This window comes from Apus apus, chromosome 2 (genome assembly GCF_020740795.1).
Source record: "Apus apus isolate bApuApu2 chromosome 2, bApuApu2.pri.cur, whole genome shotgun sequence".
Classification (NCBI taxonomy): domain Eukaryota; kingdom Metazoa; phylum Chordata; class Aves; order Apodiformes; family Apodidae; genus Apus; species Apus apus.
The window spans coordinates 26,734,611-26,758,394 of record NC_067283.1 but is presented as its reverse complement, the minus strand read 5'-3'; the positions used below and the strand labels follow the sequence as shown (position 1 = coordinate 26,758,394).

General features: G+C 37.9%; 1 protein-coding gene across 7 annotated transcripts in view; it reads left to right on the top strand.

Annotated features, from left to right (window-relative positions):
* Positions 1-23,784, top strand: part of ICA1 (islet cell autoantigen 1) — a 72,562-nt gene that overhangs the window by 25,278 nt on the left and 23,500 nt on the right. For 6 of the 7 annotated variants that reach the window (XM_051611588.1, XM_051611585.1, XM_051611582.1 and 3 more), the window contains 2 exons: positions 18,253-18,378; positions 18,569-18,667. In XM_051611588.1, coding sequence (XP_051467548.1) covers positions 18,253-18,378; positions 18,569-18,667 — 225 coding nt within the window. The remainder of the gene's footprint in view (positions 1-18,252; positions 18,379-18,568; positions 18,668-23,784) is intronic. The other variant, XM_051611587.1, reaches the window with a different exon arrangement.

Sequence of the window (23,784 nt, the reverse complement as noted above, 5' to 3'; positions counted from 1 at the left end):
AGCTCTGAAAAAGTTAAGCTTTTCCATGCATTTCCTGGGAATGAACATGCTAATGTGCAGTGATAGGCTATGCCAACAGGAAACACTCTCCCATTTGCTGCCTACAGGACGGCAGAAGAGGCTCTGCTGTTCAATTTTACTTGTGAATACAAGTGCAATATAGACTTTCTCATCAAACCTAGACATTACAGTGCCACCCATAACTGGTAAAAAAGTGAGAGCTGAAAAAAAAATTATCATGCTGACCCTTAGGCTGACTATAAGAAAAACTACTACTGTGACATCGTAGATTATATATGATGCTACATTGATAGAACAAAGTAATCCTTTCTACTTTTTTTTTTTTTTTCTTTTTCCTTTCATCATTTTTCTATTCCTTGGCTTTCCCTTCCTTCTGAGGCTTGAACCAAAGTTGGAGTGGCTTTGGAATTACCCAGTGGTCATGCTGGGATCCCTGAGACAAGCTGCACTGCAAGGGTGGTGTACTGGGACCTCTGTGCCTAGAGGGTTGGGCTCTGTTTCTTTCTGTTGTCTAGTCCTCTCTGCTTTGCCAAAGCTGCTTTCCTAGGAGGTCTGCTCCTGTATAAACCAAGCAAAGCTCAGACGGGAGAAAGAATAGGCTGAAGCTGGATTAGGGTAAGGAGTGATGCATGGGCTGGTTGCAGCAGGGTTTTATAAATGCCATGAGATTCACCTGCTTGGAATACAGTGCGAGTCCTTTATCTGTCTCTGTTACTTGAATAGTACAGCAATAAATATCTTTTTGTAAAATAGTATGCATAAGCTGGGGTGCTGCCTGGAAAAACAGTTAAGTTTTTATCAATATATATTTGCATGGGATCTGTGGAGGGAGCACATAACATGGTTTGTTCTGGGCTGTCTTGTTCTGGAAGATTAGAAAGGCCTTAAACCACAGTGCAGAGCCCTGAACTACTTCAGTAGTGTTAAAGAAGTGTGATAAATCCTACCACAGAGGAGAATAGTCAGAATATTTCCCAAAAGATCCTAAACGGTTACAGGACCCTTAATGTCTGGCTGTTACTTTGCATGCAGCTGTTGAGAAACTTCCAAGTTTGCAGCTGAGTTGTTTGGGCACAGTTTATCTCAAGTTCTTCCTAGCAGTAGCACTCTATATACTGAAAACTAATGCCCTTAAATGGCATTTTAAAGATAAATGTGGCAAGAGAAAAGGAAAGGCAGCAAGAAATAGGAAAGTTCAACAAGAAAAACTTGTGATTATGTAAGAATATCTTAAACTGTTGTTTTTGTGTACTAATGTAGGGAGGGGCTGGAAGTTCTATGGAAGTTCTCTGTTAAATATCTTAAGAAATAAAAGACGAAGCTTGTGTGGACAGCTGGGGAATAATGATGATCTAAATAAATCAATCGATTAAAAGGTCAGAAGGGAAACACTGAAGTATACGTATTCAGGGTAAAGATCTCAGCAAGTATGGATAAGATACATCTGCCACAGCCTTACACAGAAGGCTGGGGACCTACATCTCTGTTCCCCTGCTGCCTCCTTACCTACTAGCACTTGGTATTTTGACTTGTGTGATGAGGAAGGGGCTGTACCATGTTACAGCATCATCTGCTACTTCCTTCTACTCACCTATCCATTAACATCAACTGCAAACAACCCTGCAAACCGGGAGGCAATGTGGAAATGTGCTGGAGGATTATTTTTCTTTAATCTTCTGTTACATTTTTAAACTCCTGGAGAGCTGAGGAAATGCAAATAGTCTAGGAAAGGAGAAAAACCAAATACTATGTTGATCCTTGAAATAAGAACAGACTTGGCAGTTGCAATCCTTGTAAACCTAATTTCAGTCTCTGGTAAAAAATGAAAAGGGAATCTGTAGGCATTTAGAGGCGAACAGAATGAAGAGTAAGTGAACAACACAGGTTTATAAATAACATTACAGGATTTTTTAATTATTTTTGTTTTAATCAAATTATTAAATTAGTAGGAAAAAATTGCTAATCTGGATTGTCTCAGTTCCTTATGAGTGATTACTGGAAAAATGAATTTAACTTTGCTAGAAAAATGAGAGCTCTAAGGAGCTGAGAGTTGAGAATATTGGCTGAGGGACACTAAACAAAGTTTCAGAGGATCACAGAATGTAAAGACGGAAAATACTTTAAAGATCAACTAAACTCTGCTCCTGCCAAAACAAAATTGTTCATTTGCAATATATTTTTCAAGTGTTTTTCTACATTTGATAAATGTAATTCAGTTGAGGGTGACACTCTTAGAGGTCTTGTGGATGTTGTTGATGTTCTAGTTTCAATTATTAAAAAGTCAACCCAAAAGAAATGTGCTAATGGTAATTACATCTGCAGACGATACTGAGCTGGAAGATCTTTTGATTTTCCAAGCAGCAAAGTATGCTGGCGTCTCAAAAGAAAAATGTCTTTGGCCATTGCAGTCACAGTGGTGTAAATCAAGAGACTCTCAGCTCCCATCATTACAAATAGTACTGTAAGGGTTTGATATTTAGAGCTAGCTACGGTCATTACTGTTTACCAGCTTTGTGGAGTTTTTTTAATTAAAAATAAAAGAGAAAAAAAAAAAGGGTTGTAGACAGCAGTTGCCTCTGTTTCTTTTCACGTGATACTTACTTCTATATTAAATTCCAAGGTTAACTTCACTTGGGAAACTTAAAGCACATTTACCTTTAGGTGACAAAAATGTAGACCTTTACATGTGAGAGAACAGATTATTGTGCTCTGGAAATGTTGGAAAAATCTGAATAGCTTCAGTAGACCACACATTAGATTTGAGATATGTGATACCATAATGTGAAAAATAGTGTTGGCTTTCATAACACCTATTAGGAATGTGAGATGGTAAAATCTATAACCTTGGTAGTCCATCTTTTTTACTCCTGGTGCAAAATCTTCCTTGAAAAAAAAAAAACTGCCTCAAGGAACCCCCAACCTGTTTGCTGTTTCAGATTGCTGCTGTTTATTAGATTAATAGATGAGATTCCAGGAGACCCAGTAATACTTGCTGCAAGATAGCTCTGTACTCTAAAATTAGTAAGATGTTGTCAGACTGTGCTCTGAGATCCACAGCTTAATGTAGCGATGCGATAACAGCATGCTCTTACAATATGATGCTAAGCAAGACCTACACATACCACTTCTTGGGACATGCCTGTGCCACCAAGAGTATGTTTGGTTTCATTCTGAGAAGGAATAGCAGTAAGAACATATTTTTTAAAGTGTTTTTTTTTAATATGAAAGCATATGGTGTTGGAAATGTAAAATTGAATGATGTATGTGGAAACTATGGTAGTGAAAGACAAAACACAAAAAAGTGTTCTATATAAAATTGCAGGGTTGGCTTTGTCATTGTCTCTCCTTGTAAAAGCCAATGGAATTTCAGTGCTGAGTGTATTTTCTCTGTAATGTTTTGTCCAGATTCTCTAATGTCAAATTCAGTAACATGTAAGTGGTGAAACTGAAACATTCAAACATACCTTACATACAAAATGCTCAAGCATTTTAAGGCAGTTGTGAAAGATGTACCTTTCTGGAAAACATGACTGTAGACAGAAATGTTTCAGTAGCACTTGTAAGAATCAGAGTAAACAATAAGATAAAATCAATTTTCTAAAGCCATTTCATATATATTAAACATCACTGATGATTGTTGCTGGGTTAAAAGCAAAGTAACAATCTGTGATGGGGATGCTCTTTTAAAAGCTTAATAAGAGTATGACAAAAATAGAAACAGGCTTCTTGGAACAGATCACATCATCTTAAGAGGTATTGCTTGCAGAATACAGTTACTCCTAGAGATTGATGCTTGCCCTTGAGAGGCGGCTCATCATCTATTCAGTTATTTTTAAGAAATAAGAGTCTGAGGTGAGGCTTGGCAAAATGGCTGTAAAACAGAATAAAATTAAGCACTTAACTATAGATAAAATGTATTTTTTAACAACCTAACTGAAATTCCTGCTGCAGCAGGGGGGTTGGACTCAGTGATCTGCAGAGGTCCCTTCCAACCCCTATGATTCTATGAAATAAAAAAGGTAGACTTACTTCAATTGTTCTGCAGTTTCAGACATATTTATTTCAAGAAAAGGCTGGCAGACTCATCCTAAAAATTTCTGTTCACATAATTAGCGACACTTGTAATGTTTCAACAGAATGCAATAAGTATGTTAAAACACCAGTTATTTAAATCAGTTGTAAAGTTAAGTCCAAATTTAATGTAATAATTATTAGCCCAAATATTAAAAAGATGCTCTCAAATATGATGTGATAAAAAAATTAACTCCAGAAATTTTTCTCATGTCTAATAATTGTAGAAGTGTGTAAGCATTAAATGTAATACTGAATATATTTTTTAAAGGAAAAACTGAACACTTTAAAAACTTATTTATTCTACTGTGTTTTAGTCTTAAAATCAAATAGAAAAGATGATTGCCTAGACGATTTCTATTGCGTACATGAAGACTCTTACCCGGTAAACTGGTCTATGTGGGCAAAGCCTCTAACCCATGTGGTTCATAATGTGAATTCAGAACCTAAATGAAGTGAAAAATGTAAACAGAATAGGTTGTGAAAGGAGAAGTGAGATTTGGAAAATTCCCTCAGCCTTAATAATCTGAAAAAGCTAGATGGATAGCTGAAGAAATATTTCTTAAAAATAAATTAAATACAGATGTGACTGAACTGAAAGAATTCTGCAGGAGAGAAGAATAAACAGGAAGAGGAATACAGCTGTTGGGGAAAACATTGTTTACACAAGAGAACCAAGTTTTTCTATGGTTGCCACTGCCTAGGAATTCTTCTTATACTTTCCTAAAAAGCCTGGGCATGTATGTATTGGAGTCCATCTGCTTTTACTTCATAAGGCCTTTGCTGTTCAGTTCTGTGCTACATAGGCTCTGGATGACTACAAAGATGCTGTGTTTGATTTTTCTCCTTAGTGAAACCAAATTGAAGATAAGATTAAAGAAAAAAAAGACAAAAACCAAAACGTACTGTTCTATCCAGAAAACTGGCTTAAAGGCCATTTCATCTGTTTTAGGGATATTCTAGCTATGTTTCAAATGTGTTGTGTTTTTTTTTTTTCTGTGATAGTGCAATTTGAAGTCTGAGTAGCACAACAGAAAGATTTGGCTGTTTTTGTAAAAGTACAATCTTTCTGAGTTTGTATCTGGTATCTTTGTATCTGGACAAAATATAATTAAATTATTTTGAGGCAAATAAAGCATACTTATTGATGTATTAAATGCCAACCAGGAAAACTACTAATCATAATTTATTTATTTTTCTGCTTAACAACATTTTCACATATAACTTGGTTGTGTTTATCACTGGCAAACTGGAGCAATAACAATGCACACAATTATGTACAACAAACATTGTGTTATGAATTAATCATGATTATTAGTAGGTGCCATTTCATATTCTGTGCTGGAAGAGGGTAGATAGAAACAAAACCCAAAAACTCACCTAGAGGACTTTTTAAGTCCTGCATGAGCACGGGAGTGGGTGTAGCACTTCTGAAGAGGTGTAGGCTTTGTGCTCAGGACAGCAAGAGCATCTGGAGACTAAGAGGCAACTTGGTCATTGTGGTGGTCTTATTACAGGTTTTGAAGTGTTGGTGTCACATCTAGCTAGGATTTGCAGCACGTGTTAGTGTTGTTCCCTGGCACTTCATGCATCTGCCTATCCAACCACCCTTTGCAATGGCTGAGGCAATCTTGCAGGCCAGCTTACTGTTTTATGGTGGTTTCACTGGCAGAAATGTTACTGGTACCTGAACTTGGACTTTTCACATCCCTTTATCTAATTCCAGCTTACTCACTCCCCTCATTTGCCTGCTCAGAAGGGACACAGAATGAAGTTACAATCTTGCTTAGGCCCTGGAGAATTTAATTTAGATGAAAGAAATAAAAAATATTAATGACATTTTCTAACTGAGGACATTCACCATAAAGAATCAAGAGGACCTCCAAAATATCATCAGTGAATGAGATAAACTAAACTGTGTAATTACTAGATAAATTAAATCATGGCATAGTAGGGATACTAGTTTTATGCTTTATTATAATTTTCTTTACATCACACATTGCCCCTTTGGTCTCTCAGTGTTCAAGGACAGTAATTACCTGTCTCTGTTTCCTGCAGAGGCTGGCTGTCTAATTGCTCTCCACTTGCTAGCATTTCCCCCTGCACCATGTGTGCCAACTGTCCTTTGCTCTCATGTTGTCTAATATGTCTAACACAATTGAGTTATGATAAACTCAGTGCAATTCTCAGCAATTCTCAGCACTTTTAACTTTATCCAAGTTCCTTCTGATTTAGAGCTGAACATGATCTTTCAGTCAGAAAGCTTATATTTTTGCTTTTGCCATTAATTTTGGTCAGCCTGCTTCTTGCTACAAATCTTTGCAATTATTTTTGGCAATTATTTGCCTTGGACTTTTATCAACTCTTTTGTAGTTATTTGAGGAGGGAAGACATTCTAAGTCATCAGGACCAAACTCCTCCTTAAAGAAAGTATACGTTGATGCTCAAAAATGCACAAAAATGTACAACCATGTTTACCATAGTATGTGTCTAAGCATGCTGGTGTGATAATTACTCACAACTGCAGACTGACAGATGTGTGCTCATTAGTAGAACAGCATTTGGGGTTCATATTGTAGTAATCTGTTCCCAGACTCTGGAACTATGCTACTTAGATGACTGATGTCCTGGTTGCAATTTAAGAGTCTCCTGGTCTCAAAAGTAGAAAAATCATTTATAATTATTTTGTGTGTTCTTGCTTCAAGGTCTATATTAGTATGAAAAGGTTGGGTTTTTCCCTTGGCTGTCACATATTGAACTGCATGGCAACTCCTTTGTTTGATGCAGTTTGAAGTTAAACAGATTAGCCATAAGTAGTTTGTCTTTATGCTGGAGGAAAACAGAGGAGAAGCCTTATGCAGCCAGCAGTTTTATCAGCTGGCATGTAGTTGCTGACCACAGCCCTCTGCTTCCCCCCATAGCCTCCTTGGAAGCAAGAGCTAGAGCTCTTTGGGTCAAAGCTTCTGAGGTTGGGCTCTTCCCTACATACCTGGTGAATACATTCATTTGGATCTGATTTCTTTCTGTGCAAGCAGGAGATATGTAACTTGGTAGGTAACATGTAAGAAGCACAGGGCTATGTATTTGAAGAGTGGGGGAATAAGATTTTTTGAAAAGAAAAGCCAAGAGTGCACATAGCCCTTTTTCCAGGAAAAGTATATGGCTATACAGAGATGCTGCTTTTCTGAAAGGATATGTCTAAATGGAACTGAACTAGTACACGCTGTGTTTTGAGGCTAGGATCTATTGGTGTAGCTTAAAAATGTATTTTCCCCACTTAAATTCAAGTCAACAACTCTTAATTTGAAGTAAGTCTTCTGCAAACATGCTTAGTGCCTGTTTAATTAAAAATAATGTTTAAAACAGTTTTGTTAAGCTGCAGAAAAGTAACATACCTTCTCCATTTCTAGGGCTGTGGGCTTAGAAGCTCTTTAATCTTTGAAGATGAAGCATTTAAGTAACATTAAAATGTTTAAGTTTGTTGATTTGTTTGTTGTGTTTTTTTTTTGCTTTGCCTGATTTTTCATGTTGTCCTGTGATCTTAATTTCAACAATGACTTTTCAGTTTTTCAGAAGCACATTCAGACTGTTGCTGCTTTTCGCTTCTTAAACTTACCAAACTTTCCTTCATTTTACAGTAAGTAGTAGTTGGAGTTAAGAAAGTGATCAACATCTTGTATTTGAAAGTTGACTGCATCCTGTATTTGACAGACATTTTTTAAAAGCTGATGTCTTTTATTTTCTGTGTGTATTTTGTTTTGTTGCAATGAACTCATTGCTGTTAGAGCACTTGGATTCATATTCTGGAATTTCACTGTGCTGCTCTTTGAAAGCTGTTGTGAGGCTTAAAGCTGAAGATTTTGTTGTCTGTTTTTTGGCTGGGTGAACTTGCTGGATTGTGCTGAGAAGTGTAACTTCAGTCAGGGCTGTGTCCATCTGCTGGATAAGTGGAAAGGATTCTGCCAAGGCTGTGCTCTCACCAAATGACGGGCTGTGTCTGCCTGCACTGGGCCATGCTAGAGCAGAAGAAACAGGAAAGAGGAAGAAAATAGCTCCTTAATTCCTCATAATTCCTTAGAAAAAAGTTTGGGAGGCTTTCTGTTGCTGTTGGACTTTACCTTTCAACCTGTTTATTCTTTTTTTTTCCTGGGAAGGGACTAAATAATCTTTTAATAATGAAGGAGGAAGTGTATTCCTATTGCTGCAGGGCAGCTGTTCAAAAAGTTATTTAGCACAGAGAGCAATATTACTGCCTCAGATTGTTATCATGTCTTGGGGAAATATGTTTTGGGTGTAACAGAACTTTGATGCTGCTAAGACACATTTGGATCCAGGTCTTTGCACTACTGTAGTATTGATAGTAAGGAGGAAAAGTTGTCAAGGAAATGAAAAGGAAAAAAAACACATTATTTTGAGACATCTTCAGTTAGAATAGTTTGCTGATTGACTGGTAGGAAGACTTTTGGCATATGAATTTAGAATATCTTTAATTGATGGACCTGTTCTGATTAAATATCTAACCCATTAGTAGGGAAGCTCCAACAACATTTTTAGCAAACTACCTTCTTAAAATAAAAAAGAGGGGGGAAAATATAGCTATGTATGCTTTCTCCCCAAAGGATTCATGTAGACAATAACACTGTTAAGTGCACCACTCCCCTCTTAAATATCATGAGTAAAAGTTTCACTAAGCAAAAAACCCTCTAGGACTTGAACAGGCAGTGTGTTGCCTGCATGCTTAGGCGATGGATGCTGGAAGCTAAGCTAGTCCAGTCCATGTAGGTCATGTAGGTTTGGCAATCCAATTCCAAAATTTGAACCTTAGGTCTTAATATATATGTAGACCTCTGTACCAAGGAGGTACTAAATTTTGTGAAAGTAAAAAGTACTGATATCTGACTTTCTGCACTGCAGTTAAAACTGTAGAAATGTTGGAGCATCCCAAAATTGCCCCACCCCTTCTCCAAAAGAATCTACATGAATGCAAAGCTTACATAGTGTCATACAGTTACAATATATGAAGCATTTGTACATGCATATATGTGCATCAGCATAGGTAGTGCTTGAATACACCCTGACAATTGAAACTGAGCACTCTTACAGTTATAAATTCTATAACTCAAGTTCTGAATTTTGGTAGTGGAAAATCTGCTGTTACACAGGTTTTAAAGATATTATTACCTTGTTGGAAAAGCTAATTTGATGTATCTGTGCTGCCTTAGACCACAGAACAGCATAACCCACCGTGACCTGCTAACATGCCTCAGGATACCTTATTCTTAAGGATGAACACATTAGTTAACATATTAGTTCAAACAAAAATCCATTGTTTGCGCATCATCTGTCTTCGTTGGTCACCAGTGCTAGCAACCAGGGAGATGCATAGAGCAAGTACTGTGGCATTTTCTTGAAGTACTGTGACTAGTGGAGGCATCATAAGACATAACAGATTGGGTCTTTTCTCTAAAATTTTTGAGTGGCCTTTTGATTCAATGTAAATTCTGGCCATCACAACAGATCACTGGTTGGAGAGCTGCCCTAGGGATGCAGATACTGTGTAAAGATCCACAATCCTTGTGTTGAGTTCAGACAGCTGATTTGGTATAGTGCCCTCAGGTTCCTGTGTTGACCAGTCTGGTCTTTTCCAGCTTTTCTATGCATGGTCTGATGGACTTCTGTCATACTTCTCCCTCATACTCCTCCTTAGCCATCTGTTTTTCTTCTGGGCAGGAAAATCCTAATCTACCGTTCATTTTACAGAAAATAATTAACGTCTTTGATAAAACATTTTGTTCTCCCTTGCTATTTATTTCTCCCCCCCTGCTACTGCTAAGCCTGAACTGATCTGCTCTTGCAGATCCAACATGGATTTGGGTAGAAGAAATATATAGAGTGAAAAAAAAAAATACAAATTGTATGCATAATGTGAGAGGAGGTTCTCGGTTTTCCCCATCACTAGAGGGACACAAGAGAATTGGAAAAGGTACATTATAAAACAGCAGGAATAAACACAGGGCTGGGAAGGAAGTGAGGCAGTAAGGGAAAAAAAAGGAGTAAGAAAAATGTGTGTTTGTATAAAGGAGAGAGGCAAAGCCACTTGGTAGGGTTCAATTTCTGTGATAGCTGTCACTGAATGTAGCAGAAGATGGTTCAATAAACTTTTGTGTTTTTAGGAGGAAAAAAAAGGAGGAATATTCAAGCCAGCCATAACCTTCTATCTTCACAGGGGTCAGAGAATTGCTTACATCTGCTGACTGTCAGTGGTTATGAAGTAAGCAGTTTTGACCATGGGTTATTCATTACTGCCAGGCTGGAGTTATGTGGCGTGTGAGCCAACAGGTTCAAGGCAGTAAAATTTTTACAGGCTGAGTACTGAAAAACTTAAACAGGAAATGTGGCATAAATGTGACACAAAGAGCAAATTTCATATTCTATTGAAGAAAATCCACAAAGAAGTCATAATGCATATCCACTACCTGGCTGTTTGGTAAATACGATATGTGCATAATATCTTTTAGAAAAAAATCCTTTATTAAGATTATAAAATAGGATTAGTTAATTCAGTGTACCTAATAGCATCTTATATTTTATATTGTAGTTACAGAAAAAAAATGCAGCAATCCTCAATACACACTTTACACTTTAGTATGACATTCTCCTTGAATGAACAGGACCGTTTCTAGGTCTAGTTTGTCAAAGAGATGATGGAGAGTTGGTTAGATCATGGTATATAAGTTCCTGAGGCTCCTCAGTCTACTCAGCATGAGTTTATCAAGGATCATGGCTTGGGATCTCATGCTGGATGAATTCAAATAGTAAATAAGGCACATAATTAAGTATTTAGTTATTATTAGCAATAAAGAAAATAGGTATTTTTCCAGGATATCAATTAGGTTAGGATTCATCACCCCTGACTTCAGACATCTGTGTCGTTGCCTGCACTTCAACTCCATCCTACCTTTACAGTCCAGTGGAGAGCATTGGGCACCTTCAGGGTTACACAAACCAAATTCTGGAGTCAATAGTTTGTGTTGGTCAGATCTCCATCCACTAAAGCAGATCACAGGGTAACAATATAGATGGCAACATCTGAGCTAGGCACACCCAGCTTGTCTTTTTGGAAGACATGCCTTAGGGTAAGTGCAGGAGCAATATTTTTAGATGGTAATCTACTGATTTCTTCTGGCCTTAAATTCTCTAGCCAAATACATGGCTAGTTTACAGCTGTGTGTTGTATCAAAGCTATCATGTGTCAGTGTAAAGTGTCTGTGTGAAATTTAGTTCTGTCATATGATCCTTTCCTCGCCTGGTACACAAACATTCTCCTGCCTATAGCATCTTCATTAGCCCTTCCAGAGGAGGACAGAGAGGAGTTTAAAATCCTATGGCCTTACCCATGAGAAATAAGCCACCCACAAAACTTGGAGTTTTAAATTGAAAAGTTCTATTTATATCCACACCAGTCACAATATGTTTATATATTTTTTTAAATTAAATCAGTATAAGCAGTAAAAAAAACCAACCCTCCAAGCTCTTGAAACTCTGAAAATTAAAAAGTTCTAACATGACTTTTTACTACTTCTTTTCTCTAGACCATTTCATTGTAGTATAAGGACAGCAAAAACACATGTTAAAATCATTGAGTTTTGGTTGTTCTGAATAGAAACAAAAAATATTGTGATTAGGGGAAAAAAAAAACACTTTTAACAGCGCATGACAACTTTGTTTGTAGACACTTGATGTTTCAGATTGAATTGTTTGGCAGATAACTATGATTGTTCCTGGTCCCAGTAAATACAGTGAAATGCTGCTATCCAATGCTTACTATTCCATAGTAAGATGCATTTCTCTATGTTCTGTTATGGAGTGGTACAGCTTTGCTTCTGCTTTCTTTTGCCTTCTTTTTCTTTCTTTCTTTTTTTTTTTTATTCCTTTGCTGTACTTAAGCACTCTTCCTCTATTGCTTACATGCACTTAAGGGCTGTCATGAACATGCTGCAGTCTTCAGTGAGAAATCTGAACATGTGAATTAGATGCTTCAATTAAATCTAAGATCTCTGGGTAGTAATGGCAGGTAATTTTCTAGTAGATATTTGCAATTATTTGAGTAGGCACTCATGTCATTGGATTATGTTGGATATCACTGTGCTTCAGTTGAGTATTAAGTTTGTTTCTCCCCATGAATGCTTCAGCCCGTAGAAAAATGGTCCTTGGTGGCTGAAAACTCTTTTTACTGTGTTGTATCTTGTATTTGCTTTGATCAAGTCCATATATAATGAGAGTTTTTTACACTTTAGGATACCAGAAAGTTGCCTAGTTTCCTTTCCAGAATGTTTTATCTCACAATGCAGCTAGCCTAATACACATTTAATTCAGCTTTCACTTATCTACTGTCTTTCCACATGAATCACTGATATATTTTGACTACCTCAACACAGGATATGTATATTTTCAACAGTCATTTCAAAGTGTTGTTTGCTTGTACTGCTGTAGTGACTGGGAGTACAAGTCATAGGTAGCAGCTCAACTCTGCTGGTCTTGTGTAGGAAAAGAAAAAGGCATCCTGGAGAGCAGGTGTACCTGCAGTTTTTCCTCTCCTCACACAGACATAACTTCTGTTCCTGAGCTTTTGTGATAGAAAGGCAGGTGGTGCTTTTGTTGCTTTTCACAGGGAAAGTGGTGTTTAAGCAGTGGTAATTAATTCCTTTCTATGAATTGTAACATGACTGCAAATTTGCTTGACCAGGCTTAACAGGATGAGGTTCTTTGGGATGCATGTACAAATGCAGATGATCATAATTAAGTCCAAAATTGTAAATATAAGAAATATGTCATTGAAACTTGTCATGCACTTTACATTATCTAAATTCATATCTCAGTAATAGTTTCACGTCTTCAACAAATCTGATGTACATCTGCTTGGCGTCAGACCTGTTTGGATCTATTATACTGTCCAAGTAGTTATCCTTTTTAGCTAGTCATTTCTTGCAGTTTAAATTTCATCTTAAATTAATTTTTATCAGTGTGTCTCATCAGATCATGAATAAAAATGTTAAGAACCAGGGCTGAAGCAGACAGAAAGCTTCTTCTTTAACCGTTGTTTTCAGGTGTTATTCCTACAAGTTGTTGGAGTGGAGATTAATGAATGTAATAAATACCACTCCAACCCAAGGGAACAGTTGAGTCAAAGTACAGTCTGCAAAATGTAGAACATACCAAAGCAGACTGAAAACAGGTTTAGTACTGTGCAAGACATTGGAAGTCCTTACATTGCACATGGAAAAGTTTAGTTACAGGCATTATTTTGTATAAAACATTACCTTTTCTGTTCTCTGACTACCAAGCACCAATCTTAATTTTATTTTTTTTATTTTAAAAAAAGGAAAAAAATAATCAAAAGTGTTTCTATATGCTTACATAAATGTGCAATGGGTGCTTGTTGTCATAACACCAGTCAAGCTATGAAGTTATTACAGTTTTGTGGGAACTGAGAATTTAGTTGCTTTTACTTTCTGTGCTATATGCAGAAATTCTGTAAGATATGCTGTGCACTAAATACTTTGTCCTCCAACTACAGCCTATTGCAGTTTGCATTTAATTTTCATGTTATCTTAACAACGATCAGGTATGTCAGAAGGTGCTATACTTACTTAATGGAGAGATTTGTACGGGTTCCATCTGCAGGTAGAGTTTACTCAGAGCCTCCATCAGGAAGGTTTGCAATGTTACAAACATTTTTCCCTCTTGTTATACTTGCCCCCCTCCTTCCAGCCTATATATAAGCTGTGCATGCTTTTCAGATCAAGTAAGTGAGAGGCTGGGTGACAAATTAGACTGGAAGCATCTGTTTCTGCTTCTATGTTGTAAATGCTGAGGCAAAAATATACTGTATGTAAAGTTAATTAGTGCATTTATCTGACGTAATTTTGGAGATGATGCTTCACCAGCTGAATTGTCTCTGAAATTGGGCTACTACTGAAAATAAATTTTGCATTTTATGGTAGACTAAAAAAAAACTAGTAACACAGATGTAGTGTTGAGGACATAAAGATTCCTTGAGAATACAAGACAAGTATGTATTTTAGTAATTGAACATATTGAATAAGGTTTTTTAACTGGATCTGAACACTATTATTTTCTGTTAGCACTCTTGAAGACTGGGACTTTTCTATTTGAGTATGCATTTTGGAACCTGTGTTAGCAAATATTTGCCCTCACAGTCAAGCATACCAGAATCTAACATACAAGCCCTCAGGATTTTAAAATTATTTCGGTTTTATCTGGTACCTTATAGCTTAACCAGCTATTAATTTAATAGGATATTGCTTTTCAAATTTATGTTTTCTTATGTGCTCTCTTTAAAGAATTCTATTTCATAAATACTGCATTTAGATGTTTGCACAGGGAAATTAAAAGCCAGTTGCTCCAGGGTGTTCCATAGAAAAAAAAAAATATGAAGAGTGATAATCTTTTTTATGTCAGTAGCACCAAAAGATTTTCTTGTACAGCATGAACCTCACAACTTGCACCTACAGTTTCAGATGTTTAGGAGCTCGGACATTGTAAAATGTCCAAGTTGTTTTTGGATCTGTGCAGTTCTCTTAGTGAAATACTAGTACTTTCCAGACTAGGATTTTGAAGAAATTTTGCATGTTCAGCTTTAATCAAGTTAAATATGTGAATAAAAATGTGCTGGACTGGGACCACAATGAGGTCCTGTTTCTTATGTCTTAGAGAGTAATTGCAGAGAAAGGAGATTAGTATGTATTATATCAGCTTTCCCTTGAGCAGAAAACCAAAGGTTCATTCTGATAACTTCTGTGGTATTAAGTAGATTATGCTTTGTAAGCAGTAAGATTTTATACCTAATTCCTGAAGCCACAAGTAATCTTAAAAGATGTCTAATAATAATTTGACTTGAAAATGCATTTATTGGCATACATAAAAGGCAAAAAGTTCATGCTGATGTAACACGTGGTGTTGTTTCTCAGCTGCCATACACTGCTGTTGCAAAGTGGGGAGTACTTGTGCTCAGTAAACTGTCAGTGTATAAAAAAAACCCGAGGACCCTTACTTTAATAGCTCTCATAGTATCCATCTTCCCTGGCTGGCAAGAGAGAATGTGTGGCATATGGTAAAACAGCTTTAAGTATTTTGAATCATCTCTAGGAGCATGTCAGCATGTCGGACATACAGGTTTGTATTCCACATTGGGTTGTGGATCACCTCTTTCTCTTTTAAAAGATGTGCTAGTTACATATTTGGTTTAGATAAATGCTGACATTGTTTCTTGCTAAATATCTCTGAAGGCTGTATGCAGGAAGACTACAGCTCAAACTTCACAGGCTTTCTTGTTTTCTGGATTTTTTTTTCTTTTATTTAAAGGAGTTGGAGACATGAGGTAGACCCGAATCTCAGTTGTTTGTATGAAGTCTTTGTGCAGACTTACAGTTGTAGAAATTAATAATTACATTTAGTAGTATTTTTTTTCTTGTGGCTCACCATCTCTGGCAGGGTATTTATATTACCCAGAACTAACATTCTTTGCTCACTTGGAATATCATTCTACACAGGCACAGCTGTTCTTTCACTAGTGCTATGATATACTGAATAAGAAAGGGTTTCTGATTTCAGCTGCACCATTGTAAAATACAGCTTTATATTTGACACGTTGCCACTGACATCAGTTGAATTTCTCTGCATTTTCATGGCTGTAACTGAGATCAGAGTTTAGTCTCAAGTCTCACTGGGTCTTTCAAAGCCCTACACTATCTCTTACTGAAATACCTTTTTGTTGTAGCAATTTCTGCTCACAAAAGATGTAGGTAGTCTCATGTTTGGATTTCAGTTACAAGTTCCTGTTGCACAGGCCCATGATTTTCTTCATTATTCTCCTTGTTAGACTGAAGTTGTGAGTCTGTGCCCTCAAGTCACTCACAGCTAAAGCAAATAAAGGCTTTGAGGACATAATGCAGGACAAAGATGTTTTATCCAGCACTGGATAAAGTTTCCACACTCCTCCTGCCGCTGCTCCCATCCTCTTCCATTGCTGCTGAATTTTGAAGGCCCATAAGCTCTTTATCCACCTGCTGTTTTGGTGAGACTATTGCACTAGGGATGTGACTCCTTGCTTGGGCTTCCACAAGGCACAAACTAAAAGGAGCAGTGAAGAGTACGTCATGTATCCCAAACTAAGAGGCCACCTCAGCTCATGCCAGTGTAGCTCTGACTGGGTAAGGCTTTTCATAAATACTGTACTTTGTAGGGAGGTCTCTTGGCAGTAGCTGCTCCTTGCGTGGTATGTCATGGCTTAACATTTGTCATGCTTGCCTAAGGAGTGGAATCCATGGGAGCAATTCACTCATTCCTGAGGGAATTCAAACCAGTCTTTGCTTCACCAAAACATTTCCTAACTACCCAAGAACTCTTCCAGCTCTTGACACCTCTCTTTGGTTTGAAGCTCTTAAATATGCAAAAAAAACCCAAAGCAAGTCATCAGTAAGATGATGTAGCCTTGTGGTTAGAGCACTGTAACAGGTCAGAAGTTTGAGATGTAATTTTTATCAGCAGAACTCAAGATTTTTTTTATTTATTGTGTGGAGTTATTCTGGAAGACTTCCTCATCTCTAACCACAAAACTATGTTTCAAAGGTAGAGTACTACTCTAGGCATCATCTTTTTCTACAGTTAAAATCTCACGTGTGAGATGCTGTACTTATCAGAAATTTTGAATTATTCTTTCTTCCTTTTAAACCTATCAGGCCTATGATATGTGCAACCCTATTATATTACTTAGGCGAATCTGATTAGATCAGTGAAAAAAAGTTGCCACAAAACAAGCAACCCAGAAGTTCCACGATTTGTCTGAGTAGGTCATCTGATGAATTTGTGATGCAGAATTTTTGCTCTTTTTCTGCCTGGTTGGCAGTCATATACACTAGGTGAGTTGGAAAAACAGTATTAGAAAGAAGATAACTAATGTTTTGCATTGTCTTATAAGGTATATATATTTGTCCTTACCACACAAGGAGTGCAGGCACTTGCTGCAATGTTCTGAATTAACTTACGAAGATCAGGAGCATACAAGTCCATCAGGTCTTGTTTGATTGAGTTTGCATATTCTGAACAAAATCAGTTTACTCTCTTGAGGCAAGCACAGGAAAGGAAGTGTATTAAATTTGCATTTAGTGGGTTTTTTCCACTGTGAAGATTTTTTGGTGTAAACATTTCATTTTAACAGTGAAAGTTATAGGAAAGTCATGTTTTGTGGTTTGATTGTTTCCTGTTTCCTTGGAAGAAAAGTATATTTTGTCTATAAATTTTGTTATAAACATTTATTTTTGTTTATATAGTATTAGTGTACAAAGCTGTCACAGAAATGGGGGATCATGAGTATGAAACACCTACATCATGTTCCTACCCTGATACCTGATCACAAGAATACCAATATTGCTGTCAAATCTGTGGCTTGTGAAGCAGTCAGAGTTGTATAAACTTAACAGGTGGTAGAAGAATATCTAGACCACTTTGAAACTGAAATTATTTGCTCCTAAGAAAGAGGATGGTGATAATTTTCCTATAGCAATAAACAAGAAAAGCACTCCATTTTAGAAGAACTTTAAAGAGTGAAATTTTTGTAGCAGTTCAAAGTTACTGAAGTGCTCTATTGTCAATGAGAGATGCAGATCTACTTTAAAGTTTGTCAGTGTAATTTGTCTCCTACTATGGATACATGGAAATGTCTCTGCCTGTGCACCTGTCTACTATGTAGTAAATTTTTTGTTCCAAATTTGTTACTCAGGCTTTGAATTGCTATTTCTGTAAAGAGATACCAAAATGAGTATGTTTTAAAAGTATTATCTTTTCAGTAATTACTTAGTAATAATATCCATTTTATAAACAGGGATTAGTAAGCAAAATTTCTTCACTTGACTACATTAGGAAAGTATTAACACAGAAGATCGTAAGAGCCATATTTTAGTATATAGCAGCCTGCCATATCAGTGGGATTGACGGTACAGTTTTATGTAGATTTTAATTGAGTCAGTTCAGTTGTCTGGTTTCCCTAGAAGTTGTATTACTTCGCTCTTTCATGAAGCTGGGGTAGAAAAGCAAAGAAAATAAAATTCACTACATAGACAATTGTCCCTTTGTTTGAAGGTCCAAGCTCAAGTGCGACATGCAAAGCTCAACTTTGACAAACTGAAGACTGATGTCTGTCAAAAAGTGGATCTTTTGGGAGCAAGCAGATGCAACCTCCTTTCTCATGTGTTAACAACATATCAGGTATCTAAAGAAAATGTTGACCTCCAAAAGAAAGATTTCCTGTTAATGCATGTTTTTGTAAGAGGTTACCATGGCAATGTTTTAACTGTAAGAATATATTCCTAGTATTGGAAGGGAGATGTGAAATTTGCACTGAGAGCAGATTGGCTTTAAAGCTAACATTGCATCGGAATTTTATCCTACCCTACAGACAACACTTCTTCATTTTTGGGAAAAAACTTCACACACGATGGCAGCCATCCATGAAAGTTTCAAAGGTTATCAGCCATATGAATTCACAATGTTAAAGGTAAGGAGTATATAGATATGTTTGCCCAGTGATAACAAATAAGAGATTATACAAGGGTATAGAAAGCACACATTTGTATTTTGTCCATGTGTTGTCTGATAGTTTTATCCCTGTCATATCTTTTCATTTAAATACAGGCTTACTGTTTAATGTGCTTCTGGCTAGTAGGATCAAAAACTGCATGTGGAGTCAAGTGTCTAAGGAACTATTTCAAAGGAAGAGTTTATTCAGGGTTACACTTAAGTATGTGTTTAAATGCTAACTGCAATTGTGTTTGATTATTCCTAAAGAATCGTAAGATCCAGCAGAATTAGAGATTTATGTTGCTCTCCAAAATCCCACAAGTGAATCAATAATATTTTGCCTTTGCATCTGTTCTTAAAAACTCACACTCCTTAAGAACACATTAAACTCACACACTTTAAGAACACACAAGTACATGAATTCCCAGAGTTCCCACACCTGTACTCAGGCTTTTTAACTCTGAACTGTCCTGGGAAATAGTGTTTTGTTTGACTAGTGGTATTTGCTGATCCTTTGTAGTCTTTTAATATGCAATATGTGCAATATCTGACTGTTCAGAGTTTCACCAAATATCTAAAAATAAGCCCTCAGCACTGTGCATTTTCCTGGTCTTGCCTGCCCCTGCATAAGAAGTTGCTTTGCTCATTGCAGTTTGAGGTTGAGTAGAAGAATGAGAAAACACTGAAAAAAAAAATGTTAACTTTCCGGTTATCCCCACAGACATCTTTGTCATGTAGTTGTTTTGTGCAACATAATAACTACATGACTTCCTGATCCTATTTGCATGGGAGAAAAATAAAGTTTGTCTGATGGAAGGGTTACCATCGGGAGGTAAGTGAGGAATAAACACCTTGCAGCAAACCCCGTGTTTGCTGCTTGGGAAGCAACCCAGTTTGAAAACAATTACAAGTCATAGCCTTGATCTGTGAAGCACTGGTGACATGTAGAAGGGGAAGTTGGTCTGCATTGTGTTACACACTGTGGCTACCCCAGAGCTCCTGGAAAAGAAGCACCTGAAGGTATAAGGTCCCAGACTACCAAAAGCTTGTGGAGACTGCAGCTTAAAACAGCACAGCAGACCAAACAAACAGATTTCAAGCTCAATCTCTCCTGACCACAGGACAAAAATAAAGAAGGCTCATAAACTGTTTGATCTTACCCAGCTTCTGAAGAGTCCTGTCTTGCAGGAGAAATTGTCATTTGCGATGAAGTTAACCTAAGTCTAAGCTTCTTTCTTGCGTAGTCCACATCGTGGAAGACAGGTTTTAGAGCTTATGTTTAGATTTCAGCAGGAGACAATTGGAAATAGTTATCTTGACATTGCTGGTAATTGCATGTAGGCTCAACAATTAAACTCCAAACCAGAAAAGAAAGTCCCTTTTATATCCCCACCATTGCCTCCCATTACAGTGATGTCTAGTTCACATCATGGGGTTAGCACAGCCAGAGTCCTGCTCAGGAAATCGGGTACCATGCTGGTGGACTGTTTTCATGGCTTCCCAATGTTAGAAGGTTTCTAGGAATTCTTTCTCTTTGCTTTGATACAAATAAATTTTAGTTTAATTTGTGTAGCTAGCTTAAATTGTCACTGGGTATTTGTTCTTCATTCTCTTTCATATCTAAAAATGTGATTATTTGAACAAGAGGTAGGATGTTTCAAAATAACATTTGGGCACCTTGGAGAGAAACTTGTACAGAAAATGTGCCTGTTCTTGAGTGTAAATTACCCTTGTGATGGAGGATGAGAGACTTCGAGATGCTTGTTATCTTTTTAACTTCCTCCTGTGAAAGACTTCACTATAATCTAAATTTGAAATTATGTTGGGAATCTGTGATAAAGAAATGCAATCCATATTGAGTCTGCACATGTCTAATAAGCAGTCCCTTGAAACAAAAAAGTATCTGTAAAAATGTGAATATTGTAGTGTGTTTAGTATGCAGTCTGACTTGGTTATGAGAATCTTAACTATTTTTATTGCTGGCCTCTGAAAGGATGCCATTTCGTGTTTCTGTAGTGATATGTATGCTGAGAAATTACGTTAATCAAGAGGTAGTTTTGTACTACAGAATTTCATGGAACTCCATGCTATCAGAAAACAGCTGCTTGGGAATAGGACTAAGCTACTGCCCTTTAGTATCAGTTCTTTCTTTCTTCCAGTCTCTAGAGTGTGGGATTGTTTTCTGTACCAAAGTTAAGTCTCCTTCATGATCTCTCTTCCTGCAGTTAGTAGTTTGTTTGTTTACATTCAGTTATTGCTAATGAGGTTAAATCAAAATCTGATGGTTGAATCAGGTGAGATTCTGTTGCTTAAAAGAATAAGTGTCTACTTCAGGTACCTTATTAGGGTAAATCACCTCTACTTGCTACTTTTGAAGGCTGTGGGACTCCCATGAGTCCCATGTCTCCTCTGCTAGACCTGGGTGTGAAATAACAACAGATGTTTATGGTTAGGGAACTGCTCCCTGCAAGTCATGTCATGTCTTCCTGCCAGAGGAACTACATATTGAGAAGGAGCTGCAAGCTAATTCTACTTTGAGATTATGTAGGATTGGTTTTTTATGAAGCATGATAAATGGCTATAGCTGACAGAGAGTAAGTGTAGTTTCTGATGGAGAAATTTTTATTCTAAAAATGTACCCAGTGAAGATGCCACGCCTGCTGTTGACTTTATGCATTAAATATCATAGAATCATAGAATGTTAGGGTTTGGAAGGGACCTCTAGTCCAATCCCTCTGCCAGACCAGGACCACCTAGGGCGGGTTACACAGGAACGCATCCAAGCGTGTTTTGAAAGTCTCTAGAGAAGGAGACTCCACAAGCCCTCTGGACAGCCTGTTTCAGTGCTCTGTCACTCTCACAGTAAAGAAGTTTCTCCTCATGTTGAGGTGGAACTTCCTATGTTCTACCTTATACCCATTTTTTCCTATCCTATTACTGGGCACCACCGAAAAGAGACTGCCTCCTTCCTCTTGATACCCACCCCTCAGATGTTTGTAGACATAAATAAGATCCCCTTAGCCTTCTCTTCTGAAGACTAAACAGCCCCAGTTCTCTCATCCTTTCTTCATAGGACAGATATTCAAGTCCCTTAATCATCCTCATAGCTCTCTGCTGGACTCTCTCCAGTAGATCCCTGGCTCTCTTGAATTGGAGGGCCCAAAATTAGATACAGTATTGGAGGTGTGGTCTCACCAGGGCAGAGTAGAGGGGGAGCAGAAACTCCATAGACCTGTGGGACGCACTTTTCTTAATGTACCCCAGGATACCATTTGCCCTCTTGGCCACAAGGGCACATTGCTGTCCCGTAGATAACTTACTGTTCGCTAGGACTCCAGGGTCTTCCTCCATGGAGCCGCTTTCCAGCAGGACAACCCCTAGTCTGTACTGGTGCCCAGTCTTACTGCTTCCTAGATGCAGTACTGTACACTTCTCCTTATTTAACTTCATGAGGTTCACCTTTGCCCAGCTCTCTTGCCTGTCTGGATCTCATTGGATTGCAGCACAGTCTTCTGGTGTGTCAGCCACCCCTCCCAGTTTCATATCATCATGAATTGCTGAACACTCTCTCCCCTCATCCAGATCATTGATGAAGAAAGATACTGAACAAAACTGGCTACAGGCCTCCAACTTGACTCTGCCACTAATCCCAACCCTCTGAATTCTGTTGTTGAGCCAGTTTTCAATTCACAATTTCAATTTCACAGTCCAACCATCTATCCCACATTTCTTGAGTTTTCCTATGAGGATGTTACAGGAGACAGTATCAAAAGCCTTACTGAAGTGAAGGTATATGACATCCACATGCTCTCTCTTCATATACATGTTTGGTCATGCCTTCGTAGAAGGATATCAGATTAGTCAAGCAAGATTTCCCCTCAGTAAATCCATAGTGGCTACTCCTGATAACTTTATTTTCTTCCATGTGTTTAGAGCCTCCAGAATGAGCTTCTCCATCACCTTTCCAGGAATGTAGGTGAGGCTGACTGGTCTGTAGTTTCCTATGTCTTCCTTCTTGCCCTTTTTGAAGACTGGAGTGACTTTGGCTTTCTTCCAGCGCTCAGGCACCTTTCCCATTCTTCATGATTTTTCAAAAATGATGGAGAGCAGATCAACAACATCATCAGCCAGCTCTCTCAGCACACGTGGGTGCATCCCATCAGCACCTGTGAATTTCTGCATTTTCAGTTTATAAGAGCGATCTTTAACCCAGTCCACATTGACCAGTGGAGAGTCTTACATTGTTTGGAGAACTCTGTCCAAACAGGTAGTACAACACTATTACCTTCTGCTGATCTCTGCTGTAGTCTGGTGTCCTTTTCTTGTTTTGTTTGTTGCACCATGACTTTACTCACAGGCAAAATTGTGTATACTTTTATAACTCTTGGGGTTTTTTGAAGGTAATGTTGGGTTTTATCTAATGAATCTCTCTGAGGATATTTGAGACTAGCTGCTTTTCCTCTGCTGTTTCAGCTCTCCCTGCAAATGAAATATACCCAAGATTTTGTCTCCTTAGTGGTGTTGCACTTCCCTATATGTGTCATGACATCCTGGGATGTATCCCTGGCTCCCAGATATGCTGTTGCTTTGATTCTTTCTCAATCAAGGGCAAGCACATTAGTTGTCCAAGGCACTTGTGGGGAGCGGTGGGCAAGCTGAGCATATTGTCAATGCTCTGGTGATTTAGCTGCAGAGAAGAGGTATTGTGTGCAGTACAGATGATCTTGGCTGGACTTGAAAACTGCCCAGGTGCAAGTGAAGGAATTCATAGAATCATAGAATCATAGAATCCTAGGGGTTGGAAGGGACCTCGAAAGATCATCTAGTCCAACCCCCCTGCCAGAGCAGGGTCACCTAGAGTACATCACACAGGAAGGCGTCCAGGCGGGTTTTGAATGTCTCCAGCGAAGGAGACTCCACAACCTCTCTGGGCAGCCTGTTCCAGTGCTCTGTCACTCTTACAGTAAAAAAAATTTTCCTGATATTCATCTTAAACCTCCCGTGCTCCAACTTGTATCCATTACCCCTTGTCCTATCACTGGTCTTCACTGAAAAAAGCTTAACTCCATCGTCTTGACACTCACCCTTTACATA